We start from the raw sequence: 18992 nt of genomic DNA on the forward strand, positions 1-18992 counted from the left end.
AGCTTTCTATTTTTTTTCTCCCCTACTACTAAACTACAACTCGGGACATGCTTCCTGTTCAAGTTTATACAGAGGTAAAGGTTACTTCGAAACAGAAAGTGGCTTTTCATTTATACATGAATTAATATGCACATCGGCAATGTTAATTTATTCAAGTCCATACTTTGAGTTCCCACAGGATGTGGTCAGTAGTTTCATTTGCTTTACAAGTGAAATTGCGCTGCAGGGGATAACAATAACAACAAACAACAATAACAACAATGTCACTGTTTTGTAGCAGAGTATCTGACATCCTGCGTTTTTAAAATCTCCAATATTGGCACTCCAGCCCATTCCAGACTCCGCCCCAGCTCGTGGATAGAGCCCCCGTGTAGTTACGTTAAAATCTGAAATAGACTTTTGCAGCTGAGTGTAAAACTTGTCATGCCGAAGTTTTTTGTGTTGGCGCCACAGAACTGGGGAAGTTTAACACGACCAACATCGTCGCGCATTTGACGCAGCGTTACACGAGAAAACTTCCACGGGCTGCCACTTCATTGTCGATAAAACTATAGCCCGGATTCGTAACTCGTTCAATCCCCGGCCACTTTTCGAGCTCTGATAAAATTCACAGTTTTTCTGTTACTACCTCAATCATATTTATTTATTTAACAATCCATTACAATACACTCATATGTGACTTTACTCATCTGTATACGCCAGTCATTATTTGCACTATGACCCATTGATCATTGCACTAAAATTAATATATCTGCTCCTGTGCAATACTATGTGTATATTTTGGATATCTTGTATATATCTTGTTAAATTGTCTTTTTTTTTTTTTTTACTTGTCTACTGCACTGAAAGGAGAAGCTCTCCAATCTCGTTGTACATCTTGTATAATGACAAAGGCCATTCCATTCCTTAAAACTGTACCAAACATGAGCTCGTCTAACGTGCAGTTGCGTCATCACCTCTCATGCAAAAAAAAACGTAAAAAACGTCTTTGGAATGGGGCAGTTCGGGTTAAAAAAAAAACGTATAAATAGGACTTTGGTAGCGAATGAGTTAAATCGGTTTTTGTCTTTTCTCGTAGTAGTAGTAGGATTCTTTGTACCCGATACTTTGTGAGATAAGAACTAAAAGTATTTATGGGTCTTGCCATTCTTTTCCACCATTCCACAATGATTTGCCTTAATATCTGATCAATATCTGCATCGGCTGATATTCAAGACTGCAATATCGGTAATAGCAACAGCAAAAAAAAAACGCTGTATATAATATATAATAAATGCTGATAATTCCCAGTCAAGTATTAATTAGTAAATCACAGTACCAACAGGGCTTGGTAATAATCAGTGACATTTTTTGGGGTGTTTTCTGTCACCGTTTATGACCAGCTTCCACAGTGCTAGCCATTGTCCCCTCAGCCCTTTTGAAATAATAAGGAGCCCACATGTTTTTCTGTGTAGTACAGTGCAACATTTGTCACTTTCCAACAGGAAGAAGTAATCACTGCAGCTCTTTGCACAGCCACAGGCTCGGGTTCTTCTGGGGACAACTTTTGAATTCTTCTCAGCCTCAGTTTTCAATAGCTTATATTTCAGTGTTTTAGAAAGGAGACAACTGTGTTGGGTTATATGCAGACTTCAGTGCCACGTTGGATTTTATTCTGACTTGTATGTAGTGCATAATTAGGTCATAATTAGGCACTTCAACCGTCACATATCTTTGTCGATAAAACAGTATTATTGTCAACAATTCTTCGACAATGTGAGCAATCAACCCGAAATTTCACAATATTGTAATTGGAATGCCAAGACCTTTTTAGATTAAATTAAGCAACTTAATGAAAAAGACTTTCAATGCATTTAACTAAGATTGCATGTAAATAAGAATCACAGTCAATCGCAATATTTCAGATTTTAAATCAATGTCACTTTTTGTTATTGTCTGAATAGTGACAAAAGAAAATGCAGAATTAACCTGGAAATAGTTTGAAGTTATGGATAATCTTTCTGAAATTTGCATAATTTCGTTTGGTTTCCAGAGGACGAAAACAAAATATACCGAGGTCGGCAAAATAGGTCGAAGCTCATATTTATTATCGTGCGGTTTATTGATTTTTATTTTTTTAACGTAATGTGTGAACATTTTTCAAAGTCAACGGGGCGACGTAACATAGCTAGCATCTGCTTCTGATTTCTGTCTTGTTAGCTGCCGCATACAATGCGAGCAAGGAAGGACGTTGGACCCGCGTGCGGCATAATGTACGTAAAACCGGAGAATGCACGCAAAACCCGATGCAAAATTGTGGCGGAAATTTTCAAGGTTAACCATAAAACATGCTAACCGGGTTTCCACTGTCTCAAAATTTTGCCTATTAATTGAGGACCAAAACGAGGCATCAGAATTTTTGGTCCGGTTACTACCGTTTACTTCGGTACCAGTGCCATTATGCTAGCAAATTTTGTTGCGCATCCCGAGTATTAACCCTTAGATGCAGACCCGGTCAGGTTGTTTTCCTGAAATATATTCGTAATGAAATTTTTTATCATTTCATATTTGAAATAGTATTCCTCAAAACACATGTTTTTGATATCATGCCGTTCACATTTTTAACTTATCTTTTATACATTTTAAGACGTTTTTGTGTTACTACCCCAACCTTCCATAAGTGGGTCAAAAATGACCCGGTCAGGTTGTTTTCTTGAAATATCTTTGTCATGAATTTTTTTTTTATCATTTCATATTCCAGGTATTCCTCAAAAAACATGTTTTTGACACATGCCGTTCACATTTTTAACTTACCTTTTATACATTTTAAGAAATTTTTGTTTTTGTGTTACTACCCCAACCTTCCATAAGCGGGTCAAAAATGACCCGGTTGTTTTCTTGAAATATTTTTGTCATGAAAACTTAGCATATCATATTCCAGGTATTCCTCAAAAATCATATTTTTGATATCATGCCGTTCACATTTTTAACTTTATGCAACACACAATGGATCCTCACATTTTCTATTGTTGTATGGGGTCATTTTCTTTTTCAAAGATGGAAAAAAAGTGAAAAATGAAGATGTTTCTAACATGAAATCATTCTTGTGAGGTCCTAAATATAATACTAAATATCATACAAGTGATTATTCCTAACCAAAATGGCAAAATTGGCATAAAACGCATTGATTCTAGTATGGGTCATTTCTGAGCCACTTATGGAAGAGTGTAGGGTCCAGTCACTCGTGCATCGTAAGGTTAACCAGCGTTCTTCCTATCAGCATTCCCAGCATTTCCAAGCACTTTCAATGTGTTCAATGTCTGATGTGTATTTACCCGGGCACATGAAGAGGCCTTAACATATACCCCCCCCCCCAATCTTAAAAACCACCGCTTCTCCACAACCACAGCTAATGGCTTCTTCAGGCCCGCTGCATTCGCACTTGAGTTAATACATCCCATGAATTATAATGGATTAATTGCTTAATATACAGAGGGACAGCGTGTTAACTCATCCTGAACGGCATGAGAATGAACTCACCGTATCGGCATAAATTATCCAGGAATAGATGGTTGGTATGTACAGCTACGTACCCCGTGGATCAGGGGTCTCAAACACGCGGCCCGCGGGCCAAAAGTGGCCCGCAGGACACTAGTTTGAGGCCCCCCGCCTTGATATGAAAGTTTAATGTCAGTGCGGCCCGCGCAAGTTTGATATGGATGCTGTATGGTATCATGTACCCAGAAAAAATTATTACGTTTGATTCATGTTCATGTTAAAGGTTAAATAACTGTTAATAGTTATCCTCCCTATCCGTGTGGAAGTGGTAAGTTTTTTGGCTATTTAAGTTTAAAGAAAGAACATGCAAACTGAGGGTGGGATTGAACTCGGGTCTCCTAGCTGGGAGGTCTGCGCGCTAACCACTCGTTCGCCATGCAGTCGGAAACAATATTTATGCTTGAAATTTATCTCCCTTTTTTTTAGTTGGGAACTGGTATTTACCTGAAACTTACATATGTTCTATTGCTGTTTTCCTAAAGTACGGAAAAAATTATTAAATTTTTTTCTGATGAAATACATGAGTCTAATCGTTCTGTTGGTAGGTTCTGTGTGTGTGTATAGCCGCCAAACAACCATTCACACTCACATTCATACCTATGGACAATTTGGAGTCGCTAATTAACCTAGCATGTTTTTTTTGGAATGTGGGAGGAAACCGGAGTACCCGGAGAATACCCACGCATGCACGGGGAGAATATGCAAACTCCACACAGAGATGGCCGAGGGTGGGATTGAACCCTGGTCTCCTAGCTGTGAGGTCTGCACGCTAACCACTCGTTCGCCGTGCAGCCGGAAACAATATTTATGCTTGAAGTTTATCTCCGTTTTTTTTAGTCGGGAACTGGTATTTGCCTGAAACTTAGATATGTTCTACTGCTGTTTTCCTAAAGTACGGAAAATTTTCAATTCTTTTCTCCTAACTGTTAGGTCTGCACGCTAACCACTCGACCGCCGTGCCACCTGTCAGTCAGGCAGTCTGCTTTTAAAATTTGTAAACATTGTTTTGCTTTTGGTGTTTTTGATGTTATTCCGCTCAGAGGGACAAATTAGACAACAGCACAATTCCCATTCCCGAAGTAGTGACTGTGCTGCTTGGACTTCTTTTGTCACGACATTACGTTTCCTCCACCATCGCTCCGCCCCAGCATAAGCCAGACTGTAATTTAGCGTGCTAGCTATAAAATTGCAAGTGTGCACACTTAACAGCGTCTCCCTTCTCCTCCAGGCGGACTTGACCGGGATCAAATGGAAGAGGTTTGTGTGGCAGGGTCCCACGTCTGCGCCCATCCTGTTCCCGGTGACAGAGGAGGACCCCATCCTTTGCAGCTTCAGCCGCTGCCTGAAGGCAGACGTGCTGAGCGTGTGGCGGCGCAGCCAGCGGCAGGGTCGGCGGGAGATTTGGCTCTTCTGGTGGGGGGACGAACCCAACTTCGCCGATCTCATCCACCCCGAGCTCGCAGGTGAGGGGGCTGTCTGGAGGGGGCTGTCTGGAGGGGGCTGTCTGGAGGGGGCTGTCTGGAGGGGGCTGTCTGGAGGGGGCTGTCTGGTGCTTGTGCATCTGGAGACTTGAGTGAGTGTGTGAGTGTGTAATGTACTTTATGTACTTTAAAAGTTGCGTGATCATCAAAAGGCGAGCGCGCATCACATCAAAGCTGTTTACAGGTCTCGGGAAGTCCAAGTGCATATGTGAGGGGAGTCTTTTTACGGCTCCATTGGGAGCTGGAGGAATTCTTGGAAGACCATGTTGGTTTAAAAATGGAAATCTGAGAATGGGAACTTTGACTTCAAAGGGAATTTAGCCCTCCTTTTAGTGGCATAAAGTGGATGTACATTTTTGGATTTATGTTTTGGCAGGGAATGCATTTGTATGAACCAGGGGCGTTTCATACATGTGATATGCTATTCAAATGACATTTTGCCTCATATTGCAAGTTTATTCCATAAAATAAAATATATATATATAATATTTTATAAATATATAAATAATATAAATAAAAAATATATAATATAATATATAATGTTAAATATATATATATAATATAAAAATATTCTATATATTTTATTTAATTGTTACATTTTTTTATTTATTTAAAATTTAGAAAATATATAAATACTTTATAACATTTTAAAATATTTTATAAATATATAAATAATATAAATAAAATATATATTATATATATAATATATAATATAATAGATAATGTTAAAAAAAGATATAGTGAAAATATTATATATATTTTATTTATAAAATATTATATATATATATAATATATAAATATTTTATTTTATTTTATAGAATAAACTTGCAATATGAGGCAAAAGCATATTACATAAATTCTATAAAATTAGGACTTTTTCCATCTTTGGTGGGTTAAAAAAAATAGCGTAAATAGTTTTACTTACTTTTTTTTTTTTTACTTACTATCTACTTACATACTTTATTCCTGTAATATTAACATTTTCCCAACCTAATTTTTAATTTTTCCATCTTCTTTTAATATTACTTTTCAACTTTATGCTACTACAATGACATTTTCCCTTAAAATATTATTATTAATGTCATAATATTTCCTATTTATTGTGAAAATTATCTTGTTTCTGTTAATATTTCTTAATAATTCTTAAAATATCGTCTTTAAATGTAACATTTCAACTTTATGCTACTACAATGACTTTCTTTTTATAATATTACTATTAATATCATATTACCTATTTATTGTGAAAATTATCTTGTTTCTGTTAATATTTGTAAAACCACTGATGATTATTTTTCATTTTTGCGGTTCTTTTGTTAAATTATATTTTCATAATGTGCAGTGGGCCAACACCCCGATACAACAAAAAGGTCACTGTGTGCTCCATTAATTTTTTTTAATGCTTTTTAATGAACTATATATTTTGACACTGATATATCGGTATAACTATACATATATACTATACATATATATATATACATATAACTATACATATATAACCAACTATATTGTCGTATATTTGGCTGCATTTGCAAATTAGATGATTAGAGAGGAGACAAAGTGTCCCGGCAAGAAATATTTTCTATGCGCCTATGACAATGAAATCTACCCCTTACCCCTGCCACCCCCCCACTAGTCATTCAAGGTTATACAGCCTGAAGAGTGATAGCTGTAAAACATAACGGGACGTGTGTGTGGGGGGGGGCTTGGAGCTTTTGTATAGTAAAAAACCTGAACATAAATCACCGTGTCAGGATACGTTATTGGTTGTACATTGAAAAATGATCCGGATTCCGGCGCTTGTCAGGTGGGCGCAGGGGGGATACCCTCCAAGTCGCCCCCCCCCCCCGGGGAAATGTTCAAATCTATGACGGATGAGGCGGCCGGACAAGACTGGTAGTGCCAACACCTGTAGGGCAGGGCAGACACTATATATATAATATAAAATATTATATATTTTTATTTATAAAATATTATATATATATATATATATATATAATATAAATATTTAATTTTATAGAATAAACTTGCAAAATTTCCTTTGCATATCACATAAATTTTATAAAATTAGGACTTTTTGTCATTCAATGACAACTTTTTCTATCTTTGGTGAGTAAAAAAAAATTGACGTAAATAGTTTTACTTACTAATTTTTTTTGTAAAAAATGTAAAAATGTTAATATTACAGGAATAAAGTATGTAAGTAAAAAAATTGACGTAAATAGTTTTACTTACTAATTTTTTTTTACTTTCATACTTTATTCCTGTAATATTAACATTTTTCCAACCTAATTTTTAATTTTTCCATCATCTTTTCAACTTTATGCTACTACAATGGCATTATCCTTTATAATATTACTATTAATATCATATTACCACCTATTTATTGTGAAAATTATCTTGTTTCTGTTAATATTTCTAAAATTTCTAAAAAAAAAATTTCATTTTTGCAGTTCATTTTTGTGCTCCATCAATTTTTTAAATGCTTTTTCATGAACTCTTCGTTGTATATTTTGACACTGATATATCGGTATAACCAACTATATTGTCGTATATTTGGTTGCATTTAATATAATATTTCTTTTATATATAAATATATAAAATTCTATAAAATTAGGACTTTTTCTTCTCTTTCAATTACAACTTTTTCCATCTTTGGTGTGTTGAATAAAATAGCCTAAATAGTTGCATATTTTGACTTTATTCCTGTAATATTATTAACATTTTCACAACGTAATTTTTAACATTTCCGTCTTCTTTAAATGTAACATTTTAACTTTATGCTACATTTCCTCTTATACTATTACTATTAATATCTTAGTTTCGTGTGGTCTCATTGTTACATTAGTGTTTGGAGTGGTGGTGGGGGACCGGTGGGGGGCCGGGGGGGGGACGACCAAACGGAGCAAGAAGCCTCAATTCACGCTTGGCTATTCTACAGAGGATAAACAAGAAAGGATGTTGGTATAGAAACCTGATCTCAGCTGAGCTCATAACTCCAGCCGAGAATTGCAGCTTGCAGGTGCAACCATGTGGAAACGAGGCGAGTGCGCCCACCCACCCAACCGCCCGCCCCCACTTTCTTACTCCCCTCCTCTCTCCAGTAAGAGTAACGGCACCAAGAGATGGAGGAGGCCATTTTTATTCACGCTCAGTGCCGTGTCGATTTGAACTTCTCGGAGACGGACTAAGCCCAACCCGTCAACGAGTCTCCTTCATTTATTGGACATTGTGCCCGAAGTGGACTCCGAATCAAACTGCGATGCCTCAACGGGCGGCTCGTTCAGGCCGAACTGTTCTCCGTAATAACCTGGAGAGTCTGGCTCAGGTCTTAATTGATTTGACGCGTTTTGAAGTCGGAGAGGAGAGCTGGAGAATATAAGGGAACAATCGGGAACATATTACACGTCCTCAGACACGCGGGATCACATCAGACCACTTGACTTTGTACCCGTGACGTTGGCCTGCACACTGGAAGGGGCGTTGCAAGGGAAGGAGAGACTTGCTCAAAGGGTCCCTGATTTGGAATTATGTTCTACATTGTTTGATTTGTTGAAAGCCAACGTTACATTTTTTCTCATAAAATTGCAGTTCATTTATTAATGGAGGGGTAGGATTTAATAAGCTTTGCTTCTTCCTACTCCTTTTGGACATGTGGAACTGTGAACTGATTATGGGATGCATTCAATTGTAATCTGATGCATGTTCAAATGAAATTCAACCATTACCATTACCAAAAAAAAAACGTTATAATAATGGATAATAGGAAGGACAATACTCCGGGGGGTAAGATGAAGACGGACGAGTCAGACAACAATATTGCTTATCCAGTGGAAAGCCAGACCCTGTTGGTTTCTTCCAAAGCTGACTCTGCGTTGACTTCAGCTCCTTGGCGCATTTGTTCCATAGAACAATGGCATGAACAGAGTGAGCCCCTTTTGTCAGTCAGGGTCTCGTGGCACCCCGAGTATAGTTTTATATTGTTGCTATACTATACAAATATTACTTTTTATATATTTGCTGCCAAGTCAACTACTTTTTACTTTGGTATTTTTGTCAGCCTGGTTTAAGAATCAAAGTGAATGAATTTTTTCTGTGATTTTTGGCGAGCTGAAACGGCACCGCTCCCCCCCTCTCGTCCGCCCTCATTCGATCAGCGTTCTGTGAAAGTCCTTTCTGTTGTAATTTTGACCAAGCGCCATGAACTAGCGTGCCAGTCATCTGTTCCGTCCATGGGTATGTATGGGGGGGGGGGTCTGACACGGTTAGCGCAATGTAACGGTAACACACTCTTATTTAAATACAATAAGGAAATTAATTGTAATGCTAAATTGGCCATGTCCGGAAATAAAGTGGTTACCCCTGCTGGATTAAATAACAGCCCCCCCTCCCCCCTTCCGTAGTTTCGAAATACCGTATGCATCGATTCTTATGCAAATACGTTCTTCTCTCTTCCTTCAAAAGCTGTTGCAGGCTTCTGACCAGGGACATTTTTTGCAAAGCAAATCATAAATGGCTGCCTTCTCCTCCCTTCTGATCTTTTCTGCATAGGAATTTGCAATGCATGTCCGTGTGTGGGAATAGCGGCTCCGTGGTATTTCTCCCAAGTTCATACTGGCTTGTCTTGGGTCATTCCCTCCCAGAAGAGCCCCGGTAGGATTGGTGGAACGTCTCTTTTATAGCGTACGTCACAAAACACAAAATATATATCTAGTTTATATATTTATTTTCATTGCACACAGAAAGACGAGTGGTTAGCACAGCTAGGAGACCCGAGTTCAATCCCACCCTCGGCCATCTCTGTGTGGGTTTTGTCCGGGTACTCCGGTTTCCTCCCACATTCCAAAAACATACTAGGTTAATTAGCGACTCCAAATTATCCATAGGTATGAATTTGAGTGTGAATGGTTGTTTGTCTATATGTGCCCTGTGATTGGCTGGCCACCAATCCAAAAAAACAGAAAAATATACAAACTTTTTCAGTGCTTTGGTTACGATTTTCTACAAGAAAAGCTCTGATAAAACATTCCACTGTTCTCAAATATCTTAATTTTTACTTTTCTGCACAAAATAAGATGAAAAATAAATAAACAAATCAAGAATAAAGAAAATCAATCAATCAGTAATAAATAAATATAATAATAATAATAACTTAATAATAATAATAAATAATAATAAAAACTTCAGAAAGCACATATAGTTGGTGGGTAGACAAATGATTTTTTTCAGATTAAAATGAACAAAGCATTATTAGAGCCCTGTAGACATGACAAAACACGACTATAGTCACATTTATACTCTTTTTATTTACAACATATTGCGCAACTGCAGGGTCTTGAGACACATGCTAACTCGCAAACTAGAGAGCTAGCGACCTAAACGATAGCCTTCAAGTTATTTCCTTTCAACTTAAATAGCCAAAAACTTACCACTTCCACACGGATAGGGAGGATAACTATTAACAGTTATTTAACCTTTAACATGAACATGAATCAAACGTAATAATTTTTTCTGGGTACATGATACCATACAGCATCCATATCAAACTTTACATTAAACTTTCATATCAAGGCGGGGGCCTCAAACTAGTGTCCTGCGGGCCACATTTGGCTCGCGGGCCGTGTGTTTTTTTACCTACAGTTATGTCCATCACTCTGACATTTTACTTTAATTTTTCCAGCATACCTCACCAAACATCACAACATATTTCTGCCTACACAGTTCCAGATTTACTGCCCCCCTTCCCGTCCCCGTCACAGATAAGTACCACATTATACAGCCCAACAATATATTCTGGACTGATGAACAGTAACTGTGCGCCCCACAGCCACGGGTCTTGGGCTGTGTATACCTACTGACAGCAAACTGAACTGTCGCTGGGGTTTTGAACTTACGGAGTCAGCCGTGCATCAAATGTTATCAAAAGGGCACAAATGCGCTCGCAGTAATTGTGATATCTTTCTCCCGGACTCGCCGTCTTGGAGCGCAGACACAGAGTCTGCGGAGACCGCGGCCTCGCATGGATCGTTGCATCTAACTACCAGCCCTGCATCGCCGATGCCGCTCAAGAGCTGTTTCCCCCCCCGACCCCTTCATTACGTACTACTCGGCCACAAGGCCACAGCTCCTCCACTTGTAGAACCCCACGCTGCTGTTGGGATTTATTTTGTTTATTTATGTACTGGGAGAGTCTGGTTCTCCCGGGAATCTATTGTAACATGCTTTTCAAGTACAGTAGATTCCCACTTTTCATGGATTAGCGGTTAGCACGCAGACCTCACAGCTAGGAGACCAGGGTTTAATTCCACCCTCGGCCATCTCTGTGTGGAGTTTGCATGTTCTCCCCGTGCATGCGTGGGTTTTCTCCGGGTACTCCGGTTTCCTCCCACATTCCAAAAACATGCTAGGTTAATTAGCGACTCCAAATTTTTCCATAGGTATGAATGTGAGTGTGAATGGTTGTTTGTCTATAAGTGAGCTGGGATAGGCTCCAGCACCCCTGCAACCTTAGTGAGAATAAGTGGCAGAAAAAATTAATTAATGAATGAATAATTTGAGTGTTAAGTTGCTGTGTGATGAATTTAGTGCTGTTAGTAATGTGTTCTTTGAAAGATGACACAGTGTGTCAGACTGTTGACCTCTTGAGATTTTCGATGGGTTGACAATTTTTGACTCCAAATTGTCCATAGGTATGAATGTGAGTGTGAATGGTTGTTTGTCTACATGTGCCCTGTGATTGGCTGGCCACCGGTCCAGGGTGTACCCCGCCTCTTGCCCCGAAGACAGCTGAGATAGGCTCCAGCACCCCCGCCGCGACCCTCGTGAGCATAAGCGGTAAAAATGAATGAATGAATGAACATTAGTAGAGCCCTCTAAACATTAACTAACACCCCTATAGTCAACTTTACACTCATATTCCCCAATATAGTAGACATAATGAGAGTAAGGGCTGCACGGCGGTGGAGTGGTTAGCGCGCAGACCTCACAGCTAGGAGACAAGGGTTCAATTCCACCCTCAGTTTGCATGTTCTCCCCGTGCATGCGTGGGTTTTCTCCGGGTACTCCGTTTTCCTCCCACATTCCAAAAACATGCTAGGTTAATTAGCGACTCCAAATTGTCCATAGGTATGAATGTGAGTGTGAATGGTTGTTTGTCTATATGTGCCCTGTGATTGGCTGGCCACCAGTCCAGGGTGTACCCTGCTCTTTCGCCCGATGAGACGGACATGCCTGCCGAGCGCTACCTGATCTGCGATTTAGTGAAAGTCAACTCCTACTACGACTACTGTGCGCAGTGCCAAGATTGACAGATTAGACCTTATTGTATTACAATATAAAATGTGAAACATTTATAATTGATTTAATTAAGCAAATTGCTACCATTACAAAATGCTCAGATGTCTCGTGGGCAGATAATAAATTATTTAATCACTGTAGTTTCCGGTGTGTAAGAAGCACCGGCATTTAAGCCCGGATTTGTACTATGAAAAGCAGCTCATGTCCATGTCATAAAAATACATTGTGGAGCGAACAAGTCAATGATCACCAGGCCAGGTCTTTATTTGACAGGAGCCAATGAGAAAACTCACAACAAGCTCGGAAATGGCAGGAGGTCATTCTTGTCATTTTAGGATAGAAGCCTAAAATCATCACACAGCAACTTAACACTCATAGACATAGACTTTTTTTATTGTCATTGCACAATAACGCAGCAGTGAAATTGCCAACGAAATATCTTAATTTTTATTGTTCTGCACAAAATAAGATGAAAAATAAATAAACAAATCAAGAATAAAGAAAATCAATCAATCAGTAATAAATAAATATAATAATAATAATAAAAACTTAAGAAACCACATATAGTTGGTGGGTAGACAAATGATTTTTTTCAGATTAAAATGAACAAAGCATTATTAGAGCCCTGTAGACATGACAAAACACAACTATAGTCACATTTATACTTTTTATTTACAACATATTGCGCAACTGCAGGGTCTTGAGACACATGCTAACTCGCAAACTAGAGAGCTAGCGACCTAAACGGTAGCCTTCAAGTTATTTCCTTTAAACTTAAATCGCCAAAAACTTACCACTTCCACATGGATAGGGAGGATAACTATTAACAGTTATTTAACCTTTAACATGAACATGAATCAAACGTAATAATTTTTTCTGGGTACATGATACCATAAGGCATCCATATCAAACTTGCGTGGGCCGCACTAGCATTAAACTTTCATATCAAGGCGGGGGCTTCAAAGTAGTGTCCTGCGGGCTGCATTTGGCCCGCGGGCCGCGTGTTTGAGACCCCTGAGTTAAGGAATGTGATTCCCTTTTTTAAAAAAAAGGAGCTGGCTGAAGTTGTACGCATTTGTTCGTCTGTGTGTAAGCGCGGCAATGATAAAAAAAAAGAGCGAGATTGACGCTTTGTGATTGGCCGCGCTCGTCGGGATTCTACCAAGCCTGGCCACAAGGTTTCTCCTCTCTTGCATTTGCTCCTTATCTGCAACGGGAGAGAAAGTACCGGCACTGGTGTGCAAAGTTTCCATTACTAATTAATGAATATTTCTTGAGCAAAGAAGGGAGCGAGAGATAGCGGCGGGGAGAGAGACTACACCCATGGGCCAGCGCTGCATGCATGGCCGAGTCCCGGGAGCTACGCCAGTCAAAGGAGATCCATCACAGAGAGAGGGTGAGGAGGGAGGCGGGTGGGTTGGGTGAGCCGCAGCAGGGAGAAAAAAAGGGAAAAGCAGAGGGTGGTTCACAAGCAGGAGATTAGCCCTAGAAAATTGATCCCCGAGCACAAAGCCAATGGCCGCCTCCAATGTTTCCTTCTCCGAGCTGGACTGGGCTTATCTATTAATCATTCTTCCGCTAGCACATTAAGTTAGAACGAAAATGTGACAAAGAGTCATCACTGACTAATCGTCGGTGGAGACGACATGCATTGAAATATACGCATCGTTTGGACATGTAAAAGACATCTGGTGGCCGATCCTCTTTAATCTCGCCATGTGTCGCTTGTTTTCCATCATGATTATTATTATTATTATTTTTCACTCCATCATATTTACTCTCATACAGTAATTAACACGCAATCTGTTCATAAACTAAAATAAGAAGTCCAATTCACTGGCGAACTTTGAGTCCACAGGACCGCAACCTGGTTTGACATCTCCAGTGTGTGTGGGGGGGGGGCCCCGGGTGGGAAGATGTGGGAGACAAGATGGTAACCATGTAACAAGTCTCCAGACCACATGGTTCCAAGCGACATGGCAGCAGTTGCCAGAACTGAACGCCGCGTGCAGCAAAAGAGCCGTCTTTTGGGACTCTGGTTCCGTGCTATACGCTTGTAGTTGGGGACGCTGGCTGCGGGCCACCAGAGGGAGCTCACGAGCTCAGCATGGCCGCCACTGGCCGATGAAGTCCTCTGCTGGGGTGAAATGCTTTATGGGATGATGGGATTTTTAAACTCATATTTCTATTTGTCTTGTATATTTCTTAGGTGTACCTTTTTGAGTTTTCTCACCTGGCATCGGGGAGAAGGCTCTGCAGCAGGGGTCTCAAACATGCGGCCCGCGGGCCAAAGGTGGCCCGCAGGATACTAGTTTGAGGCCCCCGCCTTGATATGAAAGTTTAATGTTAGCGCGGCCCGCGCAAGTTTGATATGGATGCTGTATGGTATCATGTACCCAGAAAAAATTATTACGTTTGATTCATGTTCATGTTAAAGGTTAAATAACTGTTAATAGTTATCCTCCCTCTCCGTGTGGAAGTGGTAAGTTTTTGGCTTTTTTAAGTTTAAAGGAAATAACTTGAAGGCTACCGTTTAGGTGGCTAGCTCTCTAGTTTGCGAGTTAGCATGTGTCTCAAGACCCTGCAGTTGCGCAATATGTTGTAAATAAAAAGAGTATAAATGTGACTATAGTCGTGTTTTGTCATGTCTACAGGGCTCTAATAATGCTTTGTTCATTTTAATCTGAAAAAAAATTTTTTTCCACCCACCAACTATATGTGGTTTCTTAAGTTTTTATTATTTGCCGTTTTATTATTATTATAATATTTATTTATTTATTACTGATTGATTGATTTTCTTTATTCTTGATTTGTTTATTTATTTTTCATCTTATTTTGTGTAGAAAAATAAAAAGTAAGATATTTGAGAACAGTGGAATGTTTTATCAGAGCTTTTCTTGTAGAAAATCAAAACCAAAGCAAAGTTTATTTATTTTTCTGTTTTTAATAAATGCAATTTAATAATTTTTTTTTTTTGAAAACCTGATGCGGCCCAGTCTCGCCCAGACCCTAGCTCCAGTGCCCCCCCCAAGTAAATTGAGTTTGAGACCCCTGCCTTAACTAATGGCTACACATCACCATGTTGTGATTATTGACCGAAGAATTCAGCATGATTTGACGGCAGAGGCTGAGCAATGTAATAATGCGAGCTGTGCCTTGTGTGACCTTGCGTGAGGTACAATAGATGGCAGTATCCTTATCAGAGCGACTGTGCATTCGCTTAAGAGCTTTTAGAAAGGTCACCTCATCTGTGCCTGCTACCCGGGAGGTAGCCACATAAAAGAGCCCCAGCCATCAGCTGAACCAATAAATCTTTGCGCCAATAATCACTGTTTACATGCACTAGCTAACAAATTATAGCATGAATATATATTTGGGTCCATGTATACGTGGCTATTGGAATATTTGGGTCCATGTATACAATTGGAATATTTGGGTCCATGTATACAATTGGAATATTTGGGTCCATGTATACGTGGCTATTGGAATATTTGCGTCCATGTATACGTGGCTATTGGAATATTTGGGTCCATGTATACGTGGCTATTGGAATATTTGGGTCCATGTATACAATTGGAATATTTGCGTCCATGTATACGTGGCTATTGGAATATTTGCGTCCATGTATACGTGGCTATTGTGTGGGAATGCATAAAGCTAAGTTTAGTGTTCACTGTGTGGTTTGTGTCAATTGGTCTAACCAGTATGGTTCACAAAAATAATTCAAATTTCCTCTCTCAAACTTTATTAGTCACACTGATATATCAGACCAACATCGGTAGATTGCCTTAAAACACCCCCATACTTTCTCGCCGTTGGTGCTTTCTTGTTGACAGCCAAAGAATCAATCACTCGAGTTTATTTATTTATTTTTTTAACATCCTCAATCAAACTTTCATTTTCTTTGGAGTTCCACACGTTTCCATTGACTGGGAATTACAGTTGATGTCGTTCTGCGCTCCTTTTGGTTTATCCCCGTGAACCTGATGATAAATTAGCTGATGCCTTCAAATTCATCAGGCGTGTCGCCCGACTGACTTGGCGGCTCGCCTGACGTAGTTGTACTTCTGTCGTACTTTAAGTGGTTAGACTAATTATTTTTTTTTTTCAGATTAAAATGAACAAAGCATTATTAGAGCCCTGTAGACATAACAAAACACGACTATAGTCACATTTATACTCTTTTTATTTACAACATATTGCGCAACTGCAGGGTCTTGAGACACATGCTAACTCGCAAACTAGAGAGCTAGCGACCTAAACGGTAGCCTTCAAGTTATTTCCTTTCAACTTAAATAGCCAAAAACTTACCACTTCCACACGGATAGGGAGGATAACTATTAACAGTTATTTAACCTTTAACATGAACATGAATCAAACGTAATAATTTTTTCTGGGTACATGATACCATATAGCATCCATATCAAACTTGCGCGGGCCGCACTAACATTAAACTTTCATATCAAGGCGGGGGCCTCAAACTTGTGTCCTGCGGGCCACATTTGGCCTGCGGGCCGCGTTTTTTGAGACCCCTGCTTTAAACGATACACGGTGAACACTTATATCACCTGCGTTTGTAGCTGAAGAGCGCTCACTCGGCTCGAATCAAGATTAGTGATTTTTGATAAATTAGCTGATGCCTTCAAATTCATCAGGCGTGTCGCCCGACTGACTTGGCGGCTCGCCTGAGGTAGTCGTGCTTCTGTCGTACTGTAAATGCTGGCTGTTTTCATGAACGCTGTTGAAATGAGGCTCATAAAGCTTTTAACAATCCCTTTAAAAAAAAAAATGTAAAAAGAAAAAAAAAACGGCATCGTTGTTGAATCGTGACACAGTTTCAGTTCACAATCGCGGTCATTTGGATTGGGTGCGGACACTGCTTCCTTTTGTGCGCTCAAATCTGACATGAAGAGACGGTCCCTGCAGTCAAAGGACAGCAAATCCTCTCAGATGCGAGTACTGGCTTATCCGGCATCCAAGCCAGTGCAGCCAGTGCGTCCCCATCATGTGGTTATTGTGATAAAATCATCCTCAACAGTTGAGCGATGGATATTCTTGCCTGTTGCTCTCTTAACATCTTAGCATCTTAACCGTAACTGGGATTACGTTCACCGCAAGGGTATGACTTAGTTACCGTAAAATGATAGAATGATAGAACCGATACTGCGTCTTACACATTAATGAAGAATGTCATTTTTTTTTTTGCCAATTTTTCGCAACAAATATGTTTCGACGATGTTCATGAAAGTAACAATAACAGGAGTGCAAAACATTTACATCAGCATTTATGTGCCGCTATAAAAACCAAATAACCGATTTTCCCATACTCGTTATTACTTCCCTTGTCGACGTTGCACGATTAGTGCATCACCGATTATGGAGTTTGAAATAAACCGATGGCAGCGAACTGGTAAGATCACGCCAGGGAGCAATATGTCAATATTACTTGCTAGCATTTGATGCATTTTTGGATATGTTTTCGCCATACCCCAAACCGCATGTAAAGATTTAATTTAAAGAATTAATTAATTGGATTTACATTATTTTCAATGGGAAAACTTGCCTTGGTTAGAGTGTGTTTTGGTTTGAGTCGTAGCTTCTGGAACAGATGAATGACGTTAACCAAAGCACCATGGAATACTTGCTAGTTAGCATTTGATGCATTTTTGGATATGTTTTTGCCATACCCCAAACCGCATGTAAAGATTTAATTTAAAGAATTAATTAATTGGATTTACATTCTTTTCAATGGGAAAACTTGCCTTGGTTAGAGTGTGTTTTGGTTTGAGTCGTAGCTTCTGGAACAGATGAATGACGTTAACCAAAGCACCACAGATTAATTGGATTTGCATTGTTTTCAGTGGGAAAACTTGCCTTGGTTAGAGTGTGTTTTGGTTTGAGTCAGACCTTCTGAAACAGATGAATGACGTTAACCAAAGCACCACGGATTAATTGGATTTGCATTATTTTCAATGGGAAAACTTGCCTTGGTTAGAGTGTGTTTTGGTTTGAGTCGTAGCTTCTCGAACAGATGAATGACGTTAACCAAAGCACCACGGATTACTTGCTAGCTAGCATTTGATGCATTTTTGGATATTTTTTCGCCATACCCCAAACCGCATGTAAAGATTTAATTTAAAGAATTAATTAATTGGATTTACATTATTTTCAATGGGAAAACTTGCCTTGGTTAGAGTGTGTTTTGGTTTGAGTCGTAGCTTCTGGAACAGATGAATGACGTTAACCAAAGCACCACAGATTAATTGGATTTGCATTGTTTTCAGTGGGAAAACTTGCCTTGGTTAGAGTGTGTTTTGGTTTGAGTCAGACCTTCTGAAACAGATGAATGACGTTAACCAAAGCACCATGGATTAATTGGATTTTCATTGTTTTCAGTGGGAAAACTTGCCTTGGTTAGAGTGTGTTTTGGTTTGAGTCAGACCTTCTGAAACAGATGAATGACGTTAACCAAAGCACCACGGATTAATTGGATTTTCATTATTTTCAATGGGAAAACTTGCCTTGGTTAGAGTGTGTTTTGGTTTGAGTCGTAGCTTCTGGAACAGATGAATGACGTTAACCAAAGCACCACGGATTACTTGCTAGCTAGCATTTGATGCATTTTTGGATATGTTTTCGCCATACCCCAAACCGCATGTAAAGATTTAATTTAAAGAATTA

At 39.3% G+C, this 18992-nt stretch overlaps 1 protein-coding gene across 2 annotated transcripts in view; it reads left to right on the top strand.

Annotated features, from left to right (window-relative positions):
• Positions 1–18992, top strand: part of med13a (mediator complex subunit 13a) — an 84389-nt gene that overhangs the window by 7298 nt on the left and 58099 nt on the right. For both annotated transcript variants that reach the window (XM_078788011.1, XM_078788010.1), the window contains exon 3: positions 4766–5000. In XM_078788011.1, the coding sequence (XP_078644137.1) occupies positions 4766–5000 (235 nt within the window). The remainder of the gene's footprint in view (positions 1–4765; positions 5001–18992) is intronic.

Source organism: Doryrhamphus excisus, linkage group LG21 (assembly GCF_037039965.1).
Source record: "Doryrhamphus excisus strain RoL-2023G ecotype Guam linkage group LG21, RoL_Dexc_Guam_v1.1, whole genome shotgun sequence".
Classification (NCBI taxonomy): domain Eukaryota; kingdom Metazoa; phylum Chordata; class Actinopteri; order Syngnathiformes; family Syngnathidae; genus Doryrhamphus; species Doryrhamphus excisus.